The sequence below is a fragment of the Saccostrea echinata genome, unplaced genomic scaffold (genome assembly GCF_033153115.1).
Source record: "Saccostrea echinata isolate AGI-Se365-2 ecotype Australia unplaced genomic scaffold, CSIRO_AGI_Sech_v1 ptg000054l, whole genome shotgun sequence".
Classification (NCBI taxonomy): domain Eukaryota; kingdom Metazoa; phylum Mollusca; class Bivalvia; order Ostreida; family Ostreidae; genus Saccostrea; species Saccostrea echinata.
In genome coordinates, this window is record NW_026889803.1 from 32845307 (window position 1) to 32872500 (window position 27194).

The 27194-nt window shown below is 33.7% G+C and overlaps 1 protein-coding gene across 1 annotated transcript; it reads left to right on the forward strand.

The window, feature by feature from the left end:
* The first annotated feature begins 526 nt into the window (after positions 1–526).
* Positions 527–24450, forward strand: LOC133206101 (leucine-rich repeat and WD repeat-containing protein 1-like). Its single transcript, XM_061342031.1, has 17 exons — positions 527–609; positions 10593–10818; positions 14926–15042; positions 15765–15914; positions 16307–16442; positions 17440–17678; positions 19028–19148; positions 19648–19754; positions 19962–20040; positions 20582–20704; positions 20885–20960; positions 21191–21325; positions 21838–21950; positions 22326–22514; positions 22927–23033; positions 23476–23532; positions 24126–24450. The coding sequence occupies exons 1-17, from the start codon at positions 527–529 to the stop codon at positions 24255–24257; spliced, it is 2190 nt and encodes a 729-aa protein (XP_061198015.1). The 3' UTR covers positions 24258–24450.
* The last annotated feature ends 2744 nt before the right edge of the window (positions 24451–27194 follow it).

A 27194-nucleotide genomic window follows, 5' to 3' on the forward strand; every position in this document is an offset into this window, starting at 1 on the left:
TGTGGGGTAGAGTAGGACCACAATGCACTGTAAGAGTTTAACATAAGGATGTATGGGAAAAAATTCTCTAAAATCTTTTTTCTCAAGAACAGTAAAGCTATATTTAGTCTCATTGATATAGAAGTATCTTGAGGTAGTGTAGATTCAAGTTTGTAAAAATTATGACCCTGAGGGTAGGTTGGTGCTACATCTATAAAAATCATGACATCTGGGGGTTAGGGTTGGATTATAATAAGGATCAAAGTTTTATATAGGAATATATATAGAAAAATCTTATGAAGAACTGCAGGGCCATATTGAGTCATGGTAGCATTGTGGCCCATTGGCCTCTTTTTTTAACGACATCACGTCATATGACCCCATAGACTAGTTGGGATCGTTTGTCAAGTTCTGTGTAATAATTTATGTCTTTCAAAAGAAAACTTTGATGGTTGAGAGTCTTTCATTATTAAATGCTGTAAATTATATTTTATAACAGAGCATTCACTAAACATGCTAAACACATTTACTTTTCTGTTGTAGGAAAATGAAACAAGTGAAGTCATTGTCAGTGGGTCTTATTGGACAGGTCGAGGGGTCGCAGAGACTACCCACCATCAGATCACTCATGTAAGTGTTTAATAGGAAAGTTCGAGGGGTCACAGAGGCTACCCACCATCAGTCTGATGGCATCAGATCACTCATATAAGTCTTAAAGGTTTATAGGACAGGTTGAGGGTCACAAAGACTGCCCACCGTCAGGTCACACATACTGTAGATTCCTAAATATACGCGCGGAATTAATTATCGCGTTATTACACGAGAAGCACCACTCGCGAAATAAAATTACTCGCTTTTATTTTTATGGTGCTTTAATGTATGTAAAATCTCTAGATAAATTACTCATTCGCGAATTATTGATCTCGTGATTTGACGCCCTTGGGCCATTTCGCGATATTAAGTACTCGCGTAAAATAAGGAATCTACAGTATAAGTCTTAGTGTTTTATAGGACAGGTCAAGGGTCAAAGAGACTACCCACCATCAGGTCACACATGTAAGTCTTAGAGTTTTAAGGAGGCTCATTACACCACTTTTTGATGACGTACTATACAGAAAAATAAACCTCCATTGTTTCGTCCGTTTTTTTCCTGGGGACGAACTGTACAGGTTCGCTTTGCTGATGATCTAAATCTTTAAAACACTCTAAAAATAGACTATATGCGATGTTCACTATGTTGTAAACAATGAAAACAAGGTAATGGATTCATTATAAATAAAAAACAAAGGGTAATTTTTAAGTAAAGACCAAAGAGAATGACAGTCAAATGTTTGCTACCCAAGTAGTGTACAATGTCATAGCTAAAGCAGCAAGTTCTACCACTGACAACATGTATATATAGAGGAAATTCGAGTTGAAATCTTCAACCTCGTTGAAATAAATTATAATTGACTTGCGCATTTAGAGTACTGTACTCTTGTTGGTTTGTATGCTTGTCATTTATTTCTTTGAAACATGTCTATTTATTCTAGAAATTTTTGCTTTAATATTCTGAATCTGATATGTCCAACCGTTCCTGAGCGTTTTGAGTCAGGAGGATTTAGGAAAGATAACTCTTGCAAGTGGACTTTTAATTCCAATTATTTTTTAAATCTGAATTTTCATTTCTTTAAAACATTTTTCATTCAATTTGTCACTTGTTATTCATTAATATACATTCCTTGTCTATTTATAACTGATTTTCCAAATTATTCATGCAAAGATTAAGAAGAAAATCACATTTATTTTTTTTGGGGAGAAAATTATTTTTTCTAATAAAAATATATTGAATATTATGAAGTGTTGTTATATTGCTTACATTATCTGAAGATGACATCCATCACTTGACACTGAGATTTCTGCAATACTATCAATCAGAAACTTGAAATAAAACATTTAACCAAAATCAGAAAAAAGATAAAAAAAATCTTTAAAAAATATTTATCGTATCATAACCTCCATTTGGATATTTGAAATCCTCATAATAAGTGGTGCTGTAATGAAATCTAAAATAAACTGTGGGTGTAATGAGCCTCCTTAAAGTACAGGTCAAGGGGTCACAGAGACTGCCCACCATCAGGTCACACATTTTAGTCTTAGAGTTTTATAGGTCAAGGGTCACAGAGACTACCCACCATCAGGTAGGGGAGTAGCGATACAGCTGATGCTTATCACAGACACTGTATACCCTGATAATATGCCATGATACACAGAGACTGTATCACAATCAATATTTACTGTTATATATTACATTTAATTTTTTTTTAACAAATTATGTCTCTTTTTAAATAAGAAACCATTGGCTAGTTTGCCATCAGTGTCTTTCGCAACACCAAAATATGAAACTGTGACAGATGTGTTAGACTGTATAATATATTTTTTTAATTTTCTGAAGAACAACAAGGCAATGTGTAGTTTTATGGATAAAAAAAGCATCATCAGTAGTGCAGATTCAAAATATGTAAAATCTTGAACCCAAGGGATAGGATGGGGCCACAATAGGAGATCATAATTTTACATGGAAATAAGCAGGAAAATGTCTTTAAAATATTTTTCTAGAGAATGAACAATGGGGCCATGCATACATGATTAATTGCATAACAACACGTCAAGCATCATCAGGTATTCATAAATGTGATAAGTTTCAGACAAAAAATGTCAATTAAAAGGATACATATTTAATACATACCGGTATACTAAATTTCAAGTCTACAATGGCATTAGAACTATTACTATTGCAAGCAATTATTACAGAATTTTTGTTGAATTTTATATTCACAACTATGCCCAGCAATGTTGAATTTTGCATTTAAGACTGTCTTTAGTAAAGTGTATCATGCGAGAATCCCTGTCTCTCTGACTCTGTGTTAAAATGGACAGTACCATGGGCCAAATAGGCTGGAGAATGAATTTTTTGTAAGTGACTCTCAAGAATGTTGTTTTCTTTCTTTTGACAAAATACTACAGACTTAATAAGTTATAAATAAAAACCCAGGACTCTACATTAACTTTTTTCCCTACTTGTTCTTCCGGACAAGTGACCAAGACATTTACTTGTCCGAACTTCAACTTCACTTGTCCAAAATTTTTTTAATAAAGATCTAATACTGTCAACTTGAAATTATTAATTAAAATAAAGTCCATTATATAAGTGCTTGATTGATTTGTGATGTTATTAATAAATACAACAAACACACAAAACAAAATTTCATCTAGATTTCCAGTCCTGTCAACAACATAAATTTTGGCTAGTGAAACTGTCAACATCAAACAGAATCTAAACTTTGTAAGATTATAGACATATAAAAGAGGGTGTAGTGTGAACTAAATTATATAGCAATTCATATCGGGATCCAAGTACAGTTTATATACTAAACTACTGATAAACTTTTCACCAGTCATTCTTTTTATGAATTGAAGACTTCATTACATAAAAAAGCACTTGTCCAATCGGACAAGTGCCAAGCAATATTCACTTGTCTGTAATTTTCTTTCACTGGTACCAGACAAGCGGACAAGCGTTAATGTCGAGTCCTGAAACCCTCCTATAAAACAATTCAATCTATAGTAAGAGAATTTTGATACATGGTTATGCAGGGTTCTTCACAAGGGGTATTACCATGGCAGCCCGCCATGGTTAGCATCATGGTTAAACGAGCTGTGCCATGGTTAAAATCGGCAACCACCATGAATAAATTTTTATTGCATTTTAGTATTGACACCTACTTTTTAATGACTTGAGTAGTTAATTGTGTTTATACTATGACTGGCATGCACCTCGAGAGAAAGCGGACTGTGCTAAACAAATATAGCCATTGATCGCCGGATATATTGTGAAGTGTGGCAATTGAGAGTCAGTCAGTTGAGGATCGAGAGTTAATTTTCCTGCACACAACTCCAACATGTTCACTATAAAATCGCAGATTTACAAAAGATAATACATAGCGCTAAGTTACATAACGATGTCTAATTTAATCCTCTTGCTCCATTTTAAAATATTAAAAATATTATTTTTCTGATAAACTGGACATGAACACCAATCACCGTTTTAGAGCTACCGCCCGTTTGTATGAAATGTTGCGTGGCGCTATTTATGGCACTGGAGTACATGGAGAAGTAAACAATGGAGGAAAATTGGCAAAAAAAATGCTATGCAATGTAGAAAAATGCAATGTAGAAGCGTTTAGAAAGGACAGAACAGAGAAAGCAATATTATAGTTATGTCAAATTTATGCCCCTGGTTATATTAAATTTTGATACTTACACCATCTTAAAGTTTTCAAAGAACATACAGTTAAAAGCTCAGGCAATGTTAAGATGTCAGTGTTCGATTGTTTGTGTGTCTGTAAACTTTTTTCCTTCAAAATACTTCTCCTTCATTAGAGTTCACCCTATTTAAATAAAACTTGTCATGCAACAGGTAATATCAATTCTGTATATTAGTTTTTGAGTAAAACATGTTGCAATGGTTAAAATATTAAAAAAAATTTAAAAATTAAAAAGTGAAATTTTTTTAAAACACCTGCATTCAATTTTGGTACATTTGGTACTTATGTAAAGTAAGATACATAATCCTTTTTTTATTTTTAATTATTTTAATTTTAAAAAAAAGTTTAGGGATTATTTCAATTTTTTGTTTTGCTGGAGTTAAGTTTTGTGAGATCAATCATTGATTAATGAAGCTTAATACAGAGTCTAACATGGGTTCGTACTTTTTTTCGCACAGCTTCCTCCATGGTTAAATTTTCAAATGTGGAGATTCCTGGTTATGATTGACATGTGATGTTTTATTTGCATTAATCAAGCATAGTAAATAACACTTAAACACAATTTCCAATGTCATAATAGCAAGAATAAAAGAAAAATAGGAGTTTCTAGTACGCAATAAAAAAAAGGAACCTTCTGATCTGATGATCAGATGGACTGATAAATAAAACTGAGACAAAAATTACTTATTAAGGACATACGCAACGTACCTTACCTACTGATAATTTTTCAAGATATTCTTAATTCAAGATTATAGTGCCATCAGATGTTCATAAACCAAAAAGCAGCTTGCATTACCAGGGGTTTTGAAAAGATATCAGCTGATGAAAATTCTTGTAAAATTCAAAGAAAAATATACAAAAATTACTATACATATATTCTAGATGTTTTGTTTATCCAAATTTGTTTTAAAAGAAGTGTACAACAGCATATATAGACATTAAAATGTAGCACACAGTTCCTTTAAGTATTGGAACTCTTCAACTCCAGGGAAAAAGACAATAAAGTTCAAACTACGTTGCGTATGTCCTTAATTGTTCTTCAAAGACCAAGAGTGGCCAATGTGAAAGGTTATGATATGGGGTTAAAAATAGTACAGAGGCAATAATAGTTTGTTAAAAGTCTGCATGGTGATAGTGATAAATTAGGGACAGAGTAGAAATTGATGAGTTACTGAATACTAGACTAATTATTTCGTTGATCCTGATCATCCTATTTCTCTTGCTTTTGGGCAATAAAGCTTCATCTATCAGTCTATTTTTAGGTCACCTGAGTCACTCAGGTGACCTATTGCTATCCGTTTTTGTCTGTCGTCGTGCGTTAACTTTTGAACATTTTCAGCTTCTTCTCTTAAACCGCTATCCGTTTTTGTCCATCGGCGGCGTGCGGCGTGCGATGTTAACATTTGAACATTTTAGCTTCTTCTCTAAAACTGCTCAACCATTTTCAACCAAATTTGGCATATAGCATCTATGGGTGAAGGGGAACAAAAATTTTGAATTTCATGGTCCCTGCCCCCCTGGGGCCTGAGGGGTGGGGCTAAAACCACCAATATTAATGCAATCTTTAAAAATCTTCTTTATTCCTAGACATCAAGCAGTCAAACTGTTGGCATCATTGTAATAAGCATTGAGCCCTCTACCAAAATTGTGAAATTTTTGGCCCCAGGGTCAGGGGTTCTGGTGCTAGGGTGGGGCTATATAGATCACATAGTGAAAGTGCATTATTTCTTTGAAAATCTTCTTCTCTGCTCCTGGGTATCAAATAAACTAACTAAGTACATGTACATAGTTATGAAGAGCAAGAATGCCTCTTCCAAAATTGTGAATTTCATGGCCCCAGGGTCAGGGGTTCTGGTGTTAGGGCAGGGCTCTATTGATTATATAGTGAAAATGCATTAATTCTTTGAAAATCTTCTTCTCTGTTCCTGGGTATTAAAAGAACAAACCAAGTAAAAAGTTATGATGAGCAAGAGTGCCTCTTCCAAAATTGTGAATTTCATGGCCCAAGGGTCAGGGGCTCTGATGTTAGGGCGGGGCTCTATTAATTATATAGTTAAAATGCATTAATTCTTTTAAAATCTTCTTCTCTGCTTCTGGGTATTAAATAAAGTAACAAAGTACATAGTTATGATGGGCTAGTACCTCTTCCAAAATTGTGAATTTCATGGCCCCAGGGTCAGGGGTTCTGGTGTTGGGGGGGGGGGGGGGCTCTATTGACTATATAGTGAAAATGCATTAATTCTTTGAAAATCTTCTTCTCTGCTTCTTGGTATTAAATAAAGTAACTAAGTACATAGTTATGATGAGCAAGGGTGCCTCTTCCGAAATTGTTATTTCATGGCCCCAGGGTCAGGGGTTCTGGTGTAAGGGGGTGGGTGGCTCTTTTGACTATATAGTGAAAATGCATTAATTCTTTGAAAATCCTCTTCTCTGCTCCTGGATATTAAATAAACTAACTAAGAACATAGATATGATGAGCATGGCTGCCTTTTCAGAAATTGTGAATTTCATGGCCCCTGGGTCAGGTGTTCAGGTGGGGGGGGGGGGGCTCTATTGATTATTTGCATTAATTCTTTGAAAATCTTCTTCTCTACTCCTGGGTATTAAATAAACTAACTTAGTGCATAGTTATGATGAGCATTGTTGCCTCTTCCAAAATTGTGAATTTCATGGCCCCTGGGTCAGGGGTTCTGGTGTCAGGGTGGGGCTCAATTGATATATATAGTGAAAATGCATTATTTCTTTGAAAATCTTCTCTCTCCTGGATATTAAATAAACTAAGTACATAGTTATGATGAGCATGGCTGCCTCCTCAGAAATTGTGAATTTTGTGGCCCCTGGATGAAGGGTTCAGGTGTTAGGTCGGGGCTCTATTGATATATTAGGAAAATACATAAATTCTTTCGAAATCATCTTCTCTGCTCCTTGGTATTGTTTAAACAAAGGAAGTGCATGGTTATGATAAGGAAGAATGCCTCTTCCAAAATTGTGCAATTCATGGCCCCTGGGTCAGGGGTTCTTCTGGGGGGGGGGGGGGGGGCTCTATTGATTTTATAGTGAAAATGCATAATTTCTTTCAAAATATTTTTTCTACTACTGGTAATAAAGCAAAGAAAGAAGTTTATAGTTATGATGAGCAAAGTCCTTCTTCCAGAATTATTAGTTCATGGCCCCTGGGTAAGATTTTCTGGTGTAAAGGGGGAGGGGGGCTTTATTTATTTAATAACATAGTGAACATGCATTTCTTTGAAAATCTTGTATTCTTCTGGACATATTCGAGGCAAACAGAGTAAAAGTTTTAATATGCAAGGGTATTTTTACCAGAATTCTGAACACCTGGATTATTTAGTCAAGTATTCTGGTCCTGGCCAGGGCTCTATGAACTTGTATTCTGCTGAGCAAAGTTATTCCCCTTTGCCATTCACCTTTGATAATTAATCACTGTAAATAATGTATTTGAAAGGTTAATAGAATAAGAGAATTATGCAAGAATATTTATTGTATAATACAAAAAGTACTTTCATAGTTTTAATGATCAGGTAGACTTGGAAATAATAGATGAATAAAAGTAAGGCAAAAATAACTTATCTTTTTTAATGTTCTTCAAAGGCCAAGAGAGACCAATGTGAGAAGTAATAATATGGGGTTAAAAATAGACATTTCGTTAATAGTCTGCATGGTAATAGTGATAAATGGGGGACAGATAGATTCTATACCAATTATTTTGTTGATGCTTATCATACTATTTTTTTTTGCTTTTGGGCAACAAAGCTTCATTTATCAGTGTATGGATCCTCTAAACAGGTGACCGTTAAGGCCCTTGGGCCTCTTGTATACTCTATGAATCCTCTAAATTGTTGTATTATACACTGGCAGATTTAGAAGTGTGTAAAAAAAAATATACATAAGATTTAATAAATCATTTTTTTTGGTGTGGTCCCTGGGTCCCCACCCGGACCCCAACTGGTTGCCCCCCCCCCCCTCCCAACCCTAACTGGTTTTCCCCTCCTTCCAGAATCCTGGATCCTTATACTCAGGTGACTGTTAAGGCCCCTGGGCCTCTAGTTTACATTTGGAATCTCTTGCTAGAATTTCTAATAAATAGTCTCAATATCAACATTCATTTAATAATTGGAATAATTGTTCTTTTTCTTTTATTTAGTTAAAACAAGTCATGATTTTGTTACATTTTTTTCACTCCCCTCAGACTTGTCCAAAATTTAAAATCACTGTTACAGTAAGACATTTGGTCTGACAAAATCAAATTTTCTGTCGGACCAGACGAAATTTTGCCAGACCAGATACATGTACCTTATGTTGATGCTGAGAAAGGAAAATAAATAACTGCAACAAAATGCCCTTTATTATTTTCAACAGCCTTCAATCTCACAAGTTTCTTTTCTTAGGATAGCGAGTCTTTAATCAGAGACATAAATGACATGTTTTATGCCTTTGCTGTAACAGGGACATATTTACAGATGTATATAGGCCCCTAACTGAAACCATAAACATATATATCGACAATCGTCACCACACAGCCATCTCAAATGTTTTTGTGGCATTCACCTGCACACCCGATCTGTATCTTTTTAAAATTTGCTTCACCCTCAATTTTTTCAATTTTTTTTATGGCCTTGCCAACAGGACTGACGGTTTTTGACAGGTCTGTCTTCTCAGTCCAATGTGGCACAAACTTTATTATAGTGTGCTGGTGTGTTAAGGGTGTGCAGCAACATTTAACTAAGTTTCTAAATTAGAGGTCATGGTCAAAGTAGATGTTTGTGAGAAATTCTTGTCTGTAGCATATTTCTCTCCTCTATGCTTCATCTGGCTCATACTTCACCCATAGAGTGCCCCTGGGTAAAGATGTAAGGCAAAGGTCAAGGTCAATGCAGGTATCTGTATAAAATATTATATTTTCTCTCCCCTTTGTCTAGTCTGATTCCAACTTCAACCAGAGTGCTTGTCAGTGAAGTGTGTACAGTGTCAGAGCAGAAATCTGTGTCAAATGGTCAACAACTTTTTATGAGTAACGAATACAGTCCTTTACAAATCCCTCTCATCTTATTGTCCTTTACTTTACTTAAAGCAGGGCTCTTTGAGATGATCACCATCTCAATGGTATCTAGTTGTATGCTATAAACAATTAGGTCCTTAAAAGTGAGACAAATGTAGCATCTTATTATCCTGTAAAGACATTTGAAATTAATATGAAAATTGAAAAATTCAGAGTATTTATCTTAATGAATTTAAATTTTATGAAGTCTTTGACCTATTAAAAGATTTGCACCTTGGCATTGGCCAATCAAAACAGAGACTTTCAAAGGATTGCATGCAAATTTAAAGCGTGTTTAGTGGAATATTAACAGATTTGTATGACACACTGACCTCAAAACAAAACCTGAACTATTTCAATTTAAAAAATAGATTTCCATAAAGAAATGTTCAAAGAAAGGTGTTCGGATATGACAATAAGTTAGTTCTTTCAAAATAAGGAGGAAAAGTTAACTTCTCAGAAAAGTGTTGGTCATGTAAATGTGCGAGCAATGTCATATAGAGTAGGTAGACTCTATGGATTGAATGATTGCTACTTGGGAAGGAATTTGCAAATGGTATCAAGGGTTTAAAAATACAGTAATAAATTCTTTTTAAAAGAGCTTGTGAAGAATTTCGAGGTTGTACACTTTGTAAAACTTTTGTAGAGCACTGTTATACTGCAAACTGTTGTTCAACGTATTCTTATCAAAATTCATGCATTCACCGATACATACAGGCGAGAGCTATTCAGTTGTGTCAGAATATCTGATCTTGATCTTTCTGTGACATTGACCTTCATTTTCAAATTTTTTTTAGAATGCATATTTTGCGGGATTATGCTATATTTTTCAAGTTATCCTAGTGAAAACCCTGTTTGTTCCATATGTTACACAAGAAATTTACGATTCCAGCAATGTGTCAAGTGCATTGTTTTCAAAATTTGACAAATTAATATGATCATGTTAAATATAGGTTATGTCTTTAAATAAAAATTTCTTGCTAAGGAACAGAAATGCAATTAAAGTCAAATTTATATACTAAGTTCTAAATGTTATTGTCTATTCAAATTTAATAAATTACTATTAGTTGCTCTATTATTGCAGTACTTGGGAGAATGATTAAATGAGTAACACCTGGTAGAAAGTTTAGTTCAGCTTATAAAAAGTTGGGATTTTGTCCACTTTGTCACAACTGTAAAAATGGTTGCCTAGCTGTACCTTTAAAGCCGGACTTGGATTTATCAAAGACATTTCCATGTATTTAATTTAGGTTATCTGACTATGGACTAGAAGAACTTCCTACTGATGTTCTTAAGCACATGAAAACCCTCAAAGTCCTTGACCTTTCATGCAACAACCTGACAACCTTTCCAGATGTGACCTTGAAGACCCTGGAGACCTTGGATATCTCAGAAAACAACATTAAGTCTGTGGACTTTGTCAGAAATCTCCCAAGTCTCAGGCATCTAATGTTGGAAGGAAACCCAAACATTCAGGTAAGACAGCCATAAACCATGTTAGAATTAAGGGCGTATGAAGTACTGGTGTGTACTCTTTTTAGCTCTACTGGTCATTATAAGCTAATGCGAGGTAAGGAGTCTGTCAACTCTCTGCTTGTCTGTAAACAGTATTTCAAAATGCTACTTCTCCTACAGCTTTGACCCAAATTCAATTAAACTTGGTACACAACTACACTTAGATACCGGTACATAATTTCTTCATTGGGTTTTGATTTTGACAATTGATGTTGCCCTGGTTACAGAAAAAAAAATGGAATTTTCTATGGCATCTTTCATAACTTTAAAAAAACACTACTACTACTACAGTTTGATATGATTGCAATCGAACTTGGTGTAAAAGTGAACTTTTCTGAGATGCATAATTCTGAAGTTCATTTTTAATTTTAAGCAGCAGTGATGCAAAGGTTACTAAACCATTCAGGTCCCCCTTTGGACTTTTGGTTTTGAATTCTTTCGGATAGCTTATTCATCATATTGACTTAAAAATATTAATTATTGTAAAAAGGTAATATCCTTTTTTGTTTTCAGTGAACTGTGTTGGCATGGTCATACAAAAATTTCAAAATACATATACTTCTCTACCTACAGTTTTCAGATTTCTATCAAACTTGGCCCACAACAAGATTCATAATTGTGTAAATTGTTTCTGATTTCTGTAAATGGTTTTGCCATGGTTCTGAAATAGGAATTTCTATGAAATTTAAAATGCTGTTCCTCATATAGATGTGCTGTGATTTAGAACTTGAAACACAGGTATAATACAGCACTGTACATATTGATATTTTGATGAAGACAGGGATTTATCAGTACCTTCTCAGGGATGGAAATTCGGGCCTATTCCCAATTGAAAATGTGTTTAGCTTTTCCCAATTTGACAGTTTTTTTCCCAGTTGGTGAACAATGCTTTTATATTTAATTATCTTGGAAAAACACAAAGTAAAATTGTCAGATTGTCTGTAATTTTCCTCTATTTGACTCATTTACCAAAGCTACGGTCATAACACATGTTTAAAACACACTGAAAACATTGCCAACTTTTAATCCAAATTTCCTCTGTTTTTTTTCTGAAAACGTGATATTTTGTAATTACATAGATTTATTGAGTTATTTCCATCTACTCAATTCATCTATGAGTGAATGGTAAGAACTGTAGGCATTATTTCAGATAGAAAAATATATTTTCAATGCATTTTTTACATATATGAAAAGGGAATTTTTGAGAAAATGTGTAGAACTAGCTTTTTGCAGGAGGTTTATAATCTCCATGCAGAAACAGATTCTAATGACCTAAATTGGAATCTCATACAAACATGTACTAACCTTAGTTGTATAAATACTTTATACTCATTGAAGTCAAATTTACTTTTATTAGTCTATTATTAGTCCCCTGCCGGTGAAACCGGAGGGGACTATAGGTTTCCTCCGAGTCTGTCCGTCTCTCTAGCTGTATGTTCGTCTGTCAGTCTGTCCCACTTGGTTTTCCGCACTTTCTTTCTAAATGCTTGCAGATATTGAGCTGATTTTTTGTATGTGAGTGTATCTTAATGAATTACAGGTCAAGTTTGCATTTCATTCCACTTCATTGATTTTTGACAGAATTTAGACCTTTTCAATTTTTCAAAGTTTTCCGCATTTTTTTTAAAACGCTTGCAGATATTGAGCTGATTTTCGGTATGTGACTTTACCTTGATGAGTTATAGATCAAGTTTGCATTTCGTTCCTCTTCATTGATTTTTGACGGAGTTATGTCATTTTTAATTTTTAATGGGAACCAGATTACATTTGCCAGTAGGGGACTAGTATTGCTAATGCAATACTCTCAGAATGCTTGTTCATAATTGATCTTGTATGATGTTGGATCATGCATATTTAATTGTCTGTTTGGTTGCCCAATTAGAGTTCATGCTAAAATGTTAAATGAATTACACCTGAATACATGATGTAAGCAACATTCCTTATTTTTCCCAATTTCATCAAATAGCTGATAATTTTTCCCAATTCCCCAAAGATGACATTTCAAAAAAAAAAATAGGTTGATAAATCCCTGGAAGAATTTTGCAATGGTTTATAAATTAAATTTTTCTCAAATTTCGACATACAGTTTTGACTAGTTTCAAAATCACATGGAAAATAAGTGTTGTAAACTATTACTTCTGTTTAAGAAATAAAGTATGCATTTTAGTACATGTTGTAGGATAACCTTTGAGGTCAAGTAACATTATTTTTGAAAAACAAAAGCAGAGGTATTACTCATGTTTTCGCAATATTTTGAAACTACATCCTACAGTTTTTAGCTCAACTGAGCTGAAAACTCAAGTGATCTTTTCTTATCACCTGTTGTCGTCTGTCTGTCCGTATGTCTGTAAACTTTTCAGAGACAAGAGTCAAGAACCACTGGGATAAATTTAACCAAATTTGATACAAAGCATCCCTGGGTAAAGGGGATTCTAAATTGTTAAAATGAAGAGCCAAGTCCCATTCCAAAGGGGGATTATAAAAAAAAAGGCAAAAAAAGGGTGTGGTCATTAAAAAAAATCTTCTTCTCAAGAACCACTGGGCCAGAAAAGCTGAAACTTAGTTGGAAGCTTCCTGAGAAAGTGTAGAACTTGTAAAAACTGAGGTGAAAGCTCAAGTGAGCTTTTCTGATCACATTTTGTCTGGCGTCTGTCTGTCTGTAAACTTTTCACATTTTCAACTTCTTCTCAAGAACTACTGGGCCAATTTTGACCAAACTTGCCACAAAGCAGCCTTGAGTGAAGGGGATTTTTAGAAGTTTGTTCAAATAAAGGACCATGCCCTCTTTCAAGGGGAGATAAGAATTAGTGAAAATTTAGTATTATCTTTCAAAAATATTATTCATAAGAACCTTTAGGCCAGAAAAGTTGAAACTTATGTGAAACCTTCATTACATAGTGTAGATTCAAGTTTGTTCAAATCATTACTCCCTAGAGGTAGGGTGGGTCCACAATAGGGGATCAAAATTTTACATAGGAATATATAGGAAATTTTTTTAAAAATCTTCAACAAAGCTGTGATCAGTCACATGGAAGTATCCTCATGGAGTGTAAATTCAAGTTTGTTAAAATCAAGACCCCTGGGGCAGGGTGGAGCCACAATGTTTTACATTGGAATATATAGGAAAAAAAATCCTTTTCTCAAGAACAACAAAGCCATTGTTAATCATTTTGATTTGGAAGCATACTCAGATAGTGTAGATTCAAAGTTCAAATGATGTGTGGGGAATAAGGTTTACATTGGATTGTATAGGAAAAAATCTTCTTCTCATTAAGGGCAAAGCCATGTTAAGTCTAACTGATATGGAAGCATCCTCAGGTAGTGTAGATTAAAGTTTGTATAAATGATGACCCCCAGGGATAGGGATGGGCCACAATGGGGGAAGAAATTTTTACAAAGGAATATAGGAAAAAATCTTCTGCTCAAGAATTGCAAAGTCATTTGTTATACTGATAAACAGAATCCTCAGGAAGTTTAAAATTCAAGTTCCCACCCCCATGTAAACTTTTCAGTACTGAACTGATTTGTGCTTCTTCCAAGCCAATGTGCTTACTGAGCATTGCTCAGGTGAGCGATGTGGCCTATGGGCCTCTTGTATTCAAATCTCGGCCCCTGTGTATAGGATGGGGCCACAGGAAACATATATTGGGGGGGGGGGATCTGTTGCAGAACATCAGGGCCTAAGTGACTCAGGTGAGCGTTGTGGCCAATGGGACTCCTGATTTTAAAATGCAACAATTTTTCCTAGTCCAGATGCTACTTTTTTCTTCTATTTAATAAGTACAACCAGTAGAGCTTTAGTCTCACTAGATACGTCTGGTTAATAATTGGGTAATTTTGGTTAATAATGAACATGATGAAGTTCACCCAGAAACATTTATCTTTCAGATCATATATGAATTTTATGAATTGCCATAATTGTGAAATAATTTCCATAGCATAGTGGAAATGCCATGGTATGAACATGAAATGTCACATGAAAAACAAGTGTTAGGAATTGTAATATTTCAAAGGTTAATATGAAGGCATATTTTAGAAATTGTTTAAAAAGCTTATCTTTGATTTAAGGACAACCACATGATTGAAGCAGTCCTTAAATGCCCCAGCCTAATGAAGATTGATAAACACAATGTCGACTACATTCACAGACAGATCCAAAACTTCAGGGAGAAATGGCTGCCTCAGGTACCATCAAGTGTCTTAAACATTAACATGATTGTAATATTTTGAAAGAATTTATGTGATCAACATTTTGTCGAAACATGTATATTTAAGGAATAACTGTCTTATTTTTTGGATTCATGACGATGATCAATCGAGTGGCTTGCGTGATAATTTGCATAAACGCCGAAGGCGTTTATGCATAAAATTATCACGCAAGCCAATCGATTGATCATCGTCATGAATCCAAAAAATCTGACAGTTATTCCTTATATTTACATGCTCCTGATTCTGCAAATTCCCATGCTAACAGCCCCGCTTCTGTCTCTATTTGTCCCGCCCCGCACGTGATTTTTTTTTAACCGCGCCTATCGATGAACCAGTAGATTTATGTAGAAATAAAGTATTTTTACAATTTGTAATTTTATCTCGGACAAAGACATTGGAAATGTAAATATTTGTGTTTAAAAGAGAGTTTCTTGTATCCTTTTAAAATTCAAATGAAATCTCTTAAATATATGGGGAAAAGATTTATTTTGTAACCATTTCTGATAACATAAGCTATAAATGGTCCAAAAAAAAACAAGAATTAACAAGTAGGTATACATATGTTAAGATAATCATTTCTCAGGTTTTAGAATATTCATATATTAAATTTTCATTGAATTATCTTGGGTTTTGTTTTTATAAAAGAAAAATTTCTTACACTGTTTATGCCTTTTAAAAATCTACCTCTTTTTACTCAGGTGCAAGCGAAGTTTGAGGTGCTTTTTGAGGACAGATTTACTGAGGAGATGTCTGAGGACCAGTTTCTGCAGGCAGTGACGGAATTCCAGGATGTCATCCGAGCAGACTCACTGTTCTCAAGTGCCAACTCAGAGGCTGAGAAAATTGTTGTAAGAAACTCGAACTGTGTTTTAATTTTATTTCAATTCATAATGCATCTTTTTTCCAGCCATATTCTCACAGTTTGATTTCCCAGAGTTTAATGGGGTAAACCTGTATAGTTAGGCCTGAAAAATATTTTTGACTTATAAATATGTCTTTGAAAATAAAAAAAAAAAATTGCTGTAGGAAATGAAAAAAGTATAGTTAGGCCTTAAAAATATTTTTGACTTATAAATCTTTCTTTGAAATTTAAAAAAAATTGCTGTAGGAAATGAAAAAAAAAAAAGCATCATATTTTTACCCATTGTTTATAAAAAATATTCCAGATTTTGAGAGGATATTTTGAAATGATTGTTGGATTCTGGGTATCATATTTAAGTTTTTTTTCCCTTTCATCCAGATTGATAAGCTTGCTAAGGAGATAGCTGAAGATGCTAGATCAGGAGAACTCTTCTCCACCCATCAACAGGCTCCAGGAACACCAAGAAGTGCCCGATTATCCCGAAAACTCAGCTGCAACACACCCAAAACTCCAAGTAGGAATTTTGTTTATCTTAACATCTACATGTAGAGTATAAAATAGTTTTCATTTACTACGAAAGAAATTAATTAATATATTTCCTAATTCTTTCAGACTGAGTGTTGATGTTTTTATTTTTAGAAATACAAACTTTTAAGCATCTTGTAGTTTTGAACTTTACGTGTCAGAGACCAGCTTATGTAATTGTTAGGAGACTGTCATCTGTCCATCACCATCTATTTAACTGTAATTTATTTTATTTTTTTTAAATGTTACTCCTCCAACAGTTTTGGTCCCATTTCAGTATTACTTGGTGTACAGGTAGACTATGCTAAATTAAATAAATCTATATTTTCCTTTTCCATTTAGATGGACAGTGTTGCCAGGGTTTTTAAAAATATAAATGTCTGTAAAATTCTTTCAAAACGCTACAGCTCATAAAGTACAGTTGGTGTAATTTCAAAAAAACTTTCTACACAAGTAGGCTGCACAAATATACATAATTTTGTTTATTAGTTTTTGATTTTGATGAATAGTGTGGCTATGATTACTGAAAAATAGAAACTACATTAAGTTACATAATTATATATGTCTGTCTTTAATTCTGATAAAAGACATTATCATGGTTACTAAAGTAGAATTTCTTTCAAATTGCTACTCATACAGTTTGTTCTGATTTCAATAAAACTTTCTTCACAAAAGACCACACTAAGGTATATAATTCCTTTTATCATTTTTTAATTTTGACAAACAAAATTGCCTTGGTTACTTAAAATAGAAATTTCTGTGAAATTCTTTCAAAAGACTACTCCTCCTTGAGTTTTAGTTCATTTGCAGTTAAACTTGCCACAAACCAAGGATCATTATTCTATTTATTACTGTTGCCATACTTTTAAGTCCAAGTGCTACTTTTCTCTTCCTTCATTATAAGTACAAATCAGTAGAGCTACACTCTCATTAGAAACTTCTGGTTAAATCTCAGTGTAAAAAAAAAATAATTTATATAACTATAGGTTCAACATCTACCACACCAAAAAGGAACAGAAGGAGTGTGACCTCTGTACTGGACTCCCCCACCCTGAAGATGCCTGAATCTCCGATATCCCCCATCAGTACCCCAAACAAACGGAAGAGGCGACGAGACAGTGATGAGGAATCTGGAGTACAGAAATCAAAACGAGACAGGAAGTACTCCCCACTGACATGGATGATTAGGAAGAACCCAGTTGTTGAGCACAACATGATGTCTTTGGTAAATTTTTCTTCGCCATAATGATACACAATAATTATTATTTCACAAGTCTAATTTTTAAAAGAAGTTTATCTGACTTAAGTTCTGTTCTTGGCATTTTTAAATTAGATTACAATCTTTCATTATATTAATTTAAGGTATGATTTATGTTGCTTAATAGAAGCTGACAAGAGTGACAGTTGTATTTTTCCCCTGTGTTTGATAAAAGAGGGGGATGTTAATTTGGATCTGTCCATTCGTCATTCTATTAATTCCTGTATGATATCTCCAAAAGTCCTTTAGGCTTTGTAGTGGAATTTAGACATAAATTCTTTTGACATAAAGAGACCCCTAGTGAATTTAAGGTCAAAGGTCAAGGTCAGAAAGTGTTTTTGCATTGAAACCTGAGGTGATGACTCTCAATGATTTTAAGGCTAAAAGATGAAAGGTCAAGGTCACAAGTTCATATATATGGTATGAAATGGTTTCTGATTAACAATGCAAAAACTAAAATACAACCCCTGTTGATTTGGAGGTGAAGGGGTTAAAGGTCTGTTACAAACTGGTTTAGATCATTCCAAGTTTTTTCTCTGTTTAGCGTCCACCCATATTTCAAAAACCTACCTACCTATTTGCAAAAAACAAACAAGTCCAAAAAATGAAACACAAATTTTATAGTCCTAAAAATGACGCCATTTGTTAAACGATTTGATTCATAAACCTATTTTTCTCATAAAAAGTTCAATTCCTTAGTAAAATGAAAGTATCTAATAGTTATAAGATACCTCACACTACATTTTCTAAACATATATAGAGTAAAATTGACAGAATTCAAAGATTTTGACCAGAATAATCAATTTCACGACTCCAATTCTTATTTGTTTTTTCTGACATGGGGTGTCAAAAACCAAGGCGCACACGGACGCTAAACATAGAAAAAATTTGGAATGGCCTTAGGTCTTCCACCCCATTATTCTATGCTTAAGTGAAGGACATAAATACCCTGAGTTAATTTGTGATGTATTTGTATTGAACATACTTTAGAGACTGGTTTCATTGTTGATGCACAAACTAACTGAGCTAAATATTTTTGGGGGATCTTGATTTGTCTTTATATCTTTAATTTTCTCAAATTTTGTGATGTATGGTATACAAAATTCATTTGAATTTCATTTTTTTTTTCCTCCATCTGATAGTAAATTGTCATAACAAAAATTTTTTTTTAGAATTTTTAGTAAACGGAGGGTTCTCCCCTTAGTTGACCCAAGCTACACTATCTTTTGTTTAATATCTTAAGAAGTACAAATAAGTAAGTAGCAAATAGAAAATGTATGTTAAAAGTGGCTTTGAAATGATCTATTTGATTTCAGCCTGCTTTACCTGACTATGACCCTGTTCACTTCCTGCGATGTCACTCCGAGGGAAATGACCCGTCTGATGAGGTGACAAAAGTCTGGAAGTGTGCTTTTGAACCCAGCATTGAAGATCCTGGTAAGTGTTTGAAATAAAATGGATCCGTAAAAGTATCTGCTTAATTAGCAATTCATGATCTTAGTACACATTCATATTAGTTCAATTACACAATTAGTATACACTTTTTGTTATGTTTGAAAAATATTGTGATATATTGTGAAGAGTTCTTTATTTCTCCAGTTAAAATGATAATTTATGACAAGAAAACTGCAAAATAAATTATTGAAATATGTTTAAAGAGTAAATACATTTTATCGTTGAAGAATAGTGATGCTAAAAATAAATTTTGTACATATTCAGGAACTGGATGCTTGCAGGAATTGACCCCCTGTACATTATGTGGTTAATTTGATAATTTGCTTAGCTTCCTCATATTTTAGGTTTCTATATTTTCATAAACTTTATATATGTAATTTATGAGTTAGGTCTTAAAGATTTTGTATTTGTACAAATGTTCATTTAGAGTATGAAAAGAGATTATTAAAAAGCCTTAATGAAAATTGTATATTTTTGACAGAGAAGACAACCAACCTGTTGGCCAGTTGTGGGGGACAGACCGTGTGTCTGACGGACTGTAACACAGGAAAGGTGATGAAACGCTATAAAGATGACAACAAACACGAGGTAAGATTTAATAAAATTGAAAACCAAACCATGTTTGCAAAATATTCATATTAAAATTTATTCAAAACATCAGAATATCTGACCCTCAAAGCATTTAAGTGCTGATCTGAATACAAGATTAGATTTTTTCAAGAATACATTATGTAGGTGTACAAACTGTAACCACCATATGCTGAGTGTTGACAACTCACATTTTCTTTCCCACAGTGCTTCTACACTTTGGCATGGACCACAGTTCATCTTGAGAACAATAAACAAGAGAAGACTAATCTACTAGCAGTAGCAGGTACAGCACTGAGAAATCAATTCTTGTGCTTCTAGATTTTAAAATTGAATTGAATTGAATTTTATTGTTTGTGTGCCCCCTGTTTTAAATAGGGGAATAGATTATCAATAACCCTTTATAAATTATCTGTTAACCCCCATTTTTGTTCAAAAAATATAATGATAAAACAATTAGGATGTCCATATTTGCATCTTGATTTGCACTATATTTGTTTTATGATTATGAGGTGAAAGGACACAATTTTTTTACTGAAAGAAAGAATTTTGGTTTCTATTAAAAAAAATATTTTAAACATTCAAATCTCACTGTAATCTCTGAATGTAAAAAGAGAAAAAGAGATTTTGGATATAATTTGAGCATTCACATCATTTGGACACATCTGGGTTTTAACTGTATAGTTTATCAATGAGCTTAAAAGTCCATACTGAAATGTTGATGTTTCTGATTTTAAGTTATGATGCTGGCCCATTGTATGACAGTGTCAAAAATGTTTTGAAATAACAATGTATTACACTCATTGATATTTCTTCCTGTTTGTCAGGTCAGAGTGCAGACATCAAGTTGATCCACCCCTCCCAGTTTATGATGTATGCCACACTTGAAGGTCACAGAAAATATATAAGCTGTTTAACCTTTCACCCCAAACAGCCAACAATTCTTTTCAGTAAGTGTTACTTCCACAAATGTGCTTAAAGTTTAGTGAACTACAAATTTTCTAGTATTCTAACTTGAATTTTGACAGTTTTTATGGCCATTTTTCTTTGAAGGTTTAAGTAAATAAATTCACACTTAAATTAAAATTTCTTTAATTCAGAATTTGTTTTTGTTTGTTTTTTTTATCTAGGTGGAAGTAATGATAGGAAGATCATTGTGTGGGACATAGGAATTCCTGATATGAGGGACTACACAGTGCTGTTCAAGTATGTAATTAGAAATTAAAATAAAACTCAGAAATATTGAATTCTGAAATTTGTCAGTAAAATTCATTCAATTTTCTTGAATAAATTAACATTGGACATAAACATCAAAAATTTATGAGTATGTTCATGAAAGTGCATAAATTGTGCATTCTCAATTCATCAATTACCCATTCTCACAGAATCTTGTTTGTTACATCAGAGGATAACAATATATCCAAAATCTTTTACAGGAAATTACATGTACTCCAGGCCCCAGACACTGACGCTCTGAACCTGGTACTGAGCATGCCCAGTCAGACCCTGCTAGCAGGATGTGAAGACTCCTGTTTTGGATGGAAGGCAGACAATGTGGACAAATTATCTAGGTATTAGTCTAAAATGTTGAAAATAAGAGTAGCAATTTTGGTTTATCTAAATTACATTGTTAAAATACATTGTAGCTACAGTGCTTTCAGAATTGGAAGCATGTAATAAAAATTGGGTAGAATCCATGGATGTTAATGAATCTTCATCTACTGCTATGTGATAGTGAAGAATTAGTTACTGTAGATTTCTAAATATACGCGAGGAATTAATTATCGCGTAATTACGCGAGAAGCACTACTCGCGAAATAAAATTTTTCCCTTTTATTTTTATAGTGTTGAAATCAATGTAAAATCCCTTGATCAACCGCCCACTCGCAAATTATTGTTCTCGCGATTTGAAGTGAAAGAGCCATTTCGTGATAATAAGTAATCATGAAAAATAAGGAATCTACAGTACCAGTCGACTATATTGATCTGTCAAAGAAAATTAAATCAGTTATTTCAATATTATTAATTCACATCTCTGGTTATTAAGAATCAAAGCTAAATTTGCAGCACAATTTTTTTTCAGGACCCCTGATTACCAGTTTTACCTCCCTACAGTGTCCAGTGATACTGAGAGTAACGTCAGTACACAGAGAGAGACAGTGGATGGACTTGCAGCTCTACAGAATGGATATGTTGGTATGTGGCTTATGAAAAGAATGTTAAATTTTACTGACTTTTCACTGTCAAGCATGTGTTTTACTACTTCAGAAAAATGCAGAAGTACTCTTAAAAATCAATTATTTTGAATTATTTATTTTGGAATGATGTCAAAGTTAAACAGGATATGCTTCCCAAAATATGATAATGTTTTGAATTAAAACTTGGAAAAATATTGCTTTTGAAATTAAAAATTTAAAAAAGTATATGGGATTGAACAGTTGGCATGACCTATTTAAGCTTTCTCCCAATTGTATGGCTTTATAAATATATTTATAAATTAAATGTCCAAAATACATCTCTTACGTGTAAGTTATTTCAGTTAAAATCAGATTGTTTTGATTTTGTTTGCAGTGACAAAATGTGTGGGAGATGACATCATCAGTGTATGGAATGTCAAAGATCAACTCCCCTCCAAGGTCAAGTCTAGCTCAGACAAAGGCAAGGTCAAGGCCAGCACAAAATCCATAGGGGTCAAACCAACCGCTCTACTCCACTATACAAGACAGACTGTTGACTACATCAACATCGGGGCAACCAAAGGTAGGAACATGTATTTACATGGTGAACATGTCATACATGGTGAACATATGTCATATGGTCAAGTTGGATATATTTCAGTCAGTTTTAAAAATGTATGAAATAACAAAGAGAAAAGCAAGATTTTGGTAGGAATTTTATTCACCTTCATCAATAGTACAATAGCATGTTTAGGAAAAACTTTTCATATTGGGCGAGTTTAACGCAAGTGGATTTAAAAGATATTTCCAGTATTTCATCCAGATACAGTCAAACATATCACATTTATCTTAAACTCAGTAGAATACACAAAATCCAAGGAATAGATCCAATTTCAGTTGAAAAGCTTGGGCATAGTCAAATTACTGGGGCTTGAAGGACACAGCACCAAGTGTCATTTTGTCATGTGATAATATAATGGGTTTTTTTTCTTCAGAAATGATGGTGGTAGGAGATGATGATGGTAAACTGAGACTGTACAATGTGGGAAAGGTGACCAGCAGGAAGTCAAAGCCATGTGATGACATCCTGCAGCCCTCAAGGGTATGTCTCAAGAACTGAAAGTTTCTAATAAATCTTAAACAACATGCATCGAATATTTTCAAGTTTTGATACGTTACTCTAATTTAACATAAGATAAAATTATCTCAGTTGATATTGATCAGAAGTCTCAAGGAAATATCTTTACTGGTTCAAAACTCAAAATGGCGCCTATATGAAATGTATCAGTTTTCTCATGGTAAATTAACAATATCAGTTACATGTACATGTTATCTCAACTTAACCATATTATGCAGTCCTTTTTTTGTTTGTTTGTTTGTTTTTTTTTTTGTTTTTTTTGTTTTTTTTTTGTAGACTTTATAGGTTGATTTTATGAGATAACTCAAACTTATTCTTTGAGATAGCTGTCTTTTACTACCTTATCTATTTTCTAGCTTTGTGCTTTCTTTTATGTCAAATAATAAAGGTTTTTTTTTTGTTGCAGGTTTTAGAGTGGCCTGAGATTTCTGATGGACCTATGAAGCCATTCTGTCAGAAAGAGGTACATTTGATTTATAAATCTAGTATTAACTTTTAATATTACTGTACATCATTTTTAAGCCAGTGGTGGCCAATTTTTGTGAACTGTTCAATATTTAAGGGTGTGTTGGAAAATAATTTCATGGGTATGTCATATTATGAAAGTGACATCCTATACATCAGTTGAAATGATATCATTGAAATGGTAAATCCTATAAAATGAGATTGATGACAAACAGTGCTATGAAGCTGTAAAGTTTATTGTGATGGATGTTCATTGTCATGCCCTTTCAGTTCTTTGTGGTACCTTCATTCAAAAACATATACATGTACATGTAGTAAAATTGCATATAAACTATAGTTTGTACCCTTTAAGAGTACAGATGTATTTTTATTTTGGGACTTTTACATCTTGTTAGTAGGTTAAAACCGTTTTGATTTAATTGGCAGCAGGACATTTTTATGTTGTTAAGGAAGTAACCAATCAAGATTAACAATTATATGCTCAATGTGCTCAACTTTTTGAGTTCATGTACAAAGAGAACTCTTGAAAAATAATTATTAGCTTCCTTTATGCATGTACAGTTGTCTATATTTTTGTTTTCTCTGTTTCAGACTGTTGTTGTGAACAGTGCCTGTGCCAGCTATGATAAGGAGTATATTGCATGTGGGACAGACAACAATCTGGTGTGTGTTTGGAGGAGACAGAGGGGGAGCTGTGGGGAGGAGGACATGAACTGTGATTGAAGGAGGGGACAAATAGCTACAGCTGAAGGGGGTACACAGAATGGGAGAGGACATGAACTGTGATTAAAGGGGAGCAAACAGCTTCAGCTACTGGAACATAAAGACAGAATGGGGAGTAGTGATGTGTTGAGTTACTGTTAGGTGTATTCATCTACTTGGTAGAACATGAATTCCTTCACTTTGGGACTGAGATTTCAGGAGTTCGATATAATATGATTGAGGTCTTTGACTTTACTAATGGAAACATGCATTTATAAAATTTGGCTTGGAGTCATTTTTTGATAGACTGTGACATACATGTGGTTTTTTTTTTATCATGTATCATGAAGGATAAAATCTTTTGATAAAGGGATATATCTTTGTACAGTTATGAATGATACTTAAATTCTTCAAACAGTTATATGAATTATGCAGGACATTTGTCATTCTTGTGATTTATCATGATATTGGAGTGTTTTGAATTATGAATATAGAATGTTTCATAAGGGCTATTCCAGGAAAAAATGTATGGGAGGGTTGGACGGCACTTCATATATTTTTGTATGGGTAGTGGGTCTGGAGCAATTAAATTTGTAAGGGTGGTTGTCCTCACTCGATATATTTTTAGATGGGTGGTTGTATTTACCCTCACAAATAATCAAGTGCAAAGTACTTCTTTCCTCTCATTTTGTATAAATCAGTGAATACTGATATTTTCGTCCTAAACAGTTGTTAAGTGTGTTTACATTGAAAGTGAAAGTAGAATCGAACAAAACGGAAACAAGGGCAGATAACTATAAAAGCATGTGCAACTGTGACTGCAATGACAGTGGGGGGTTGGAAAACGGATTAGTTGTGCTTTGGACTCACTGGTCCAGTTTCTTTTCGCCAGTTTAATTAAACATGATTACATTGGTAAATTAAATGATATTAGAAACAATCAGAAAGATCGTTTTATTTTAAACCGAAAGTAGAAAAAAACGTATCTGATAATGAACGTTTTAGAGCATGACTACGGAGTTTGCAAGTCAAATATTTTACTTTATACCACATACAGAGTAAAAGGAAGATGAGATATGAGTTTGAAAACAATATGAAATATATTATGTCAAAAACATGCCAGTCCTTAACCTGTTAAGTGTTAACTTGTCGAACTTGAATGTACCAATGGTCTAAGTTGTTAAATGGGATTTAGAATTCTTTAAATATATTTTTTTTAATCAAAGTTTTCACTTCACAGACACTGCCTACAGAAGTTTAGTCCCCCCCCCCCCCCCAAAAAAAAAAAAAAACAGGAATCATTTTGTTATGAACAAGGTGAACAACAATTGTTAAGGATAGCTAGGCTATAATTTACAATATTTAATTAATTGTAGGAATGTCATTTCTACTAGTACATGTGTATACATACTTGTAAAAGCTTTACCTAAGCTTTACAGACTACAAAGTCATGTATCAGAACAGATATACAAATCACTATAATAAAGGCTTTCAGTGGTGTGTATCATAGGCCTAAAGGAACATATCTTTTTAAGCTGTAGCAGGAACACGGGGAACTGTTTTACAAAAAAACTTATTACTAAGACTAAAAAATTTAGTTGTTCATAAAATCTTACAAAACTTATGTTTTTGTTAAAAATTGTTGGCATAAAACTATCTTATTTTTTTTTTCAAAAAGATTTAAAACATTTTTAAAGTAATGCAAAAAAGAAATTTATTTGCATAATAACATTTGGATCTTAGTCATAAGTTCTTTTGTAAAATGGGCCCTGGTTGGATAGATGTCAAATCCCAACACTCATTCGAAGTCAGATAAATTACAATACCTGAAAAAAGTACATAAAATTTTATTGCATATATATGTGTGACACAATTTTTTTTTTTAAATTTAAATGGGTGGTTGTATCAAAAGCAATTTTAAATTGATGGGGGGTGGGGTAGAAGGTAATTAAAAATGTATGGGTGGTGGGGTAAAAATAAAAGTGCCTTCCAACCCCCCAACCCCCCCATACAATTTTTCCTGGAATAGCCCTAAATAATTGTCTTAGATAATATTTTGTGTTACTAGTCATTAGTCAAATGAATGTATTTTAACATTAATTATGAATTTGCTGAAACACAAGACTGCAAAAAAAAAATCCATTGTGTAGTGCTATTGACTAACTGTATATAGCTAAAAACTCAGTATTACATTGTATTGTATGCAGGTGAGAAATTGTTAACAATATGGTAAATATTGAGAATATGTGTTTAAAAATATAAAGGTTTATATTTTGTTTGCCATGTTGTTATGTCTGGGTTGTAGTTTTTAGCTCACCTGAGCTGAAAGCTCAAGTGAGCTTTTCTGATCACCCGTTGTCCGTCGTCCGTCCGTCCGTCTGTCCGTCTGTCCGTCTGTCCGTCCGTCCGTCTGTAAACTTTTCACATTTTCAACTTCTTCTCAAGAACCACTGGGCCAATTTTAACCAAACTTGGTACAAAGTATCCTTGGGGGAAGGGGAGTTTAAATTGTTAAAATAAAGGGCCAAGTCCCCTTACAAGGGGAGATAATCAAGAAAAGACAAAAATGAGGTGGGGTCATTAAAAAATCTTCTTCTCAAGAACCACTGGGCCAGAAAAGCTGAAACTTATGTGGAAGCATCCTGGGATAGTGTAGATTCTAAATTGTTCAAATCATGACCCCCAGGGGTTGGGCGGGGCCACAATAGGGAATCCAAGTTTTACATTGAAATATATAGGAAAAATCTTTAAAAATCTTCTTCTCAAGAACCACTGAGCCAGAAAAGCTGAAACTTATGTGGAAGCATCCTGGGGTAGTGTAGATTCTAGATTGTTCAAATCATGACCCCCGGGGGTAGGGCGGGGCCACAATAGGGAATCCAAGTTTTACATTGAAATATATAGGAAAAATCTTTAAAAATCTTCTTCTCAAGAACCACTGAGGCAGAAAAGCTGAAA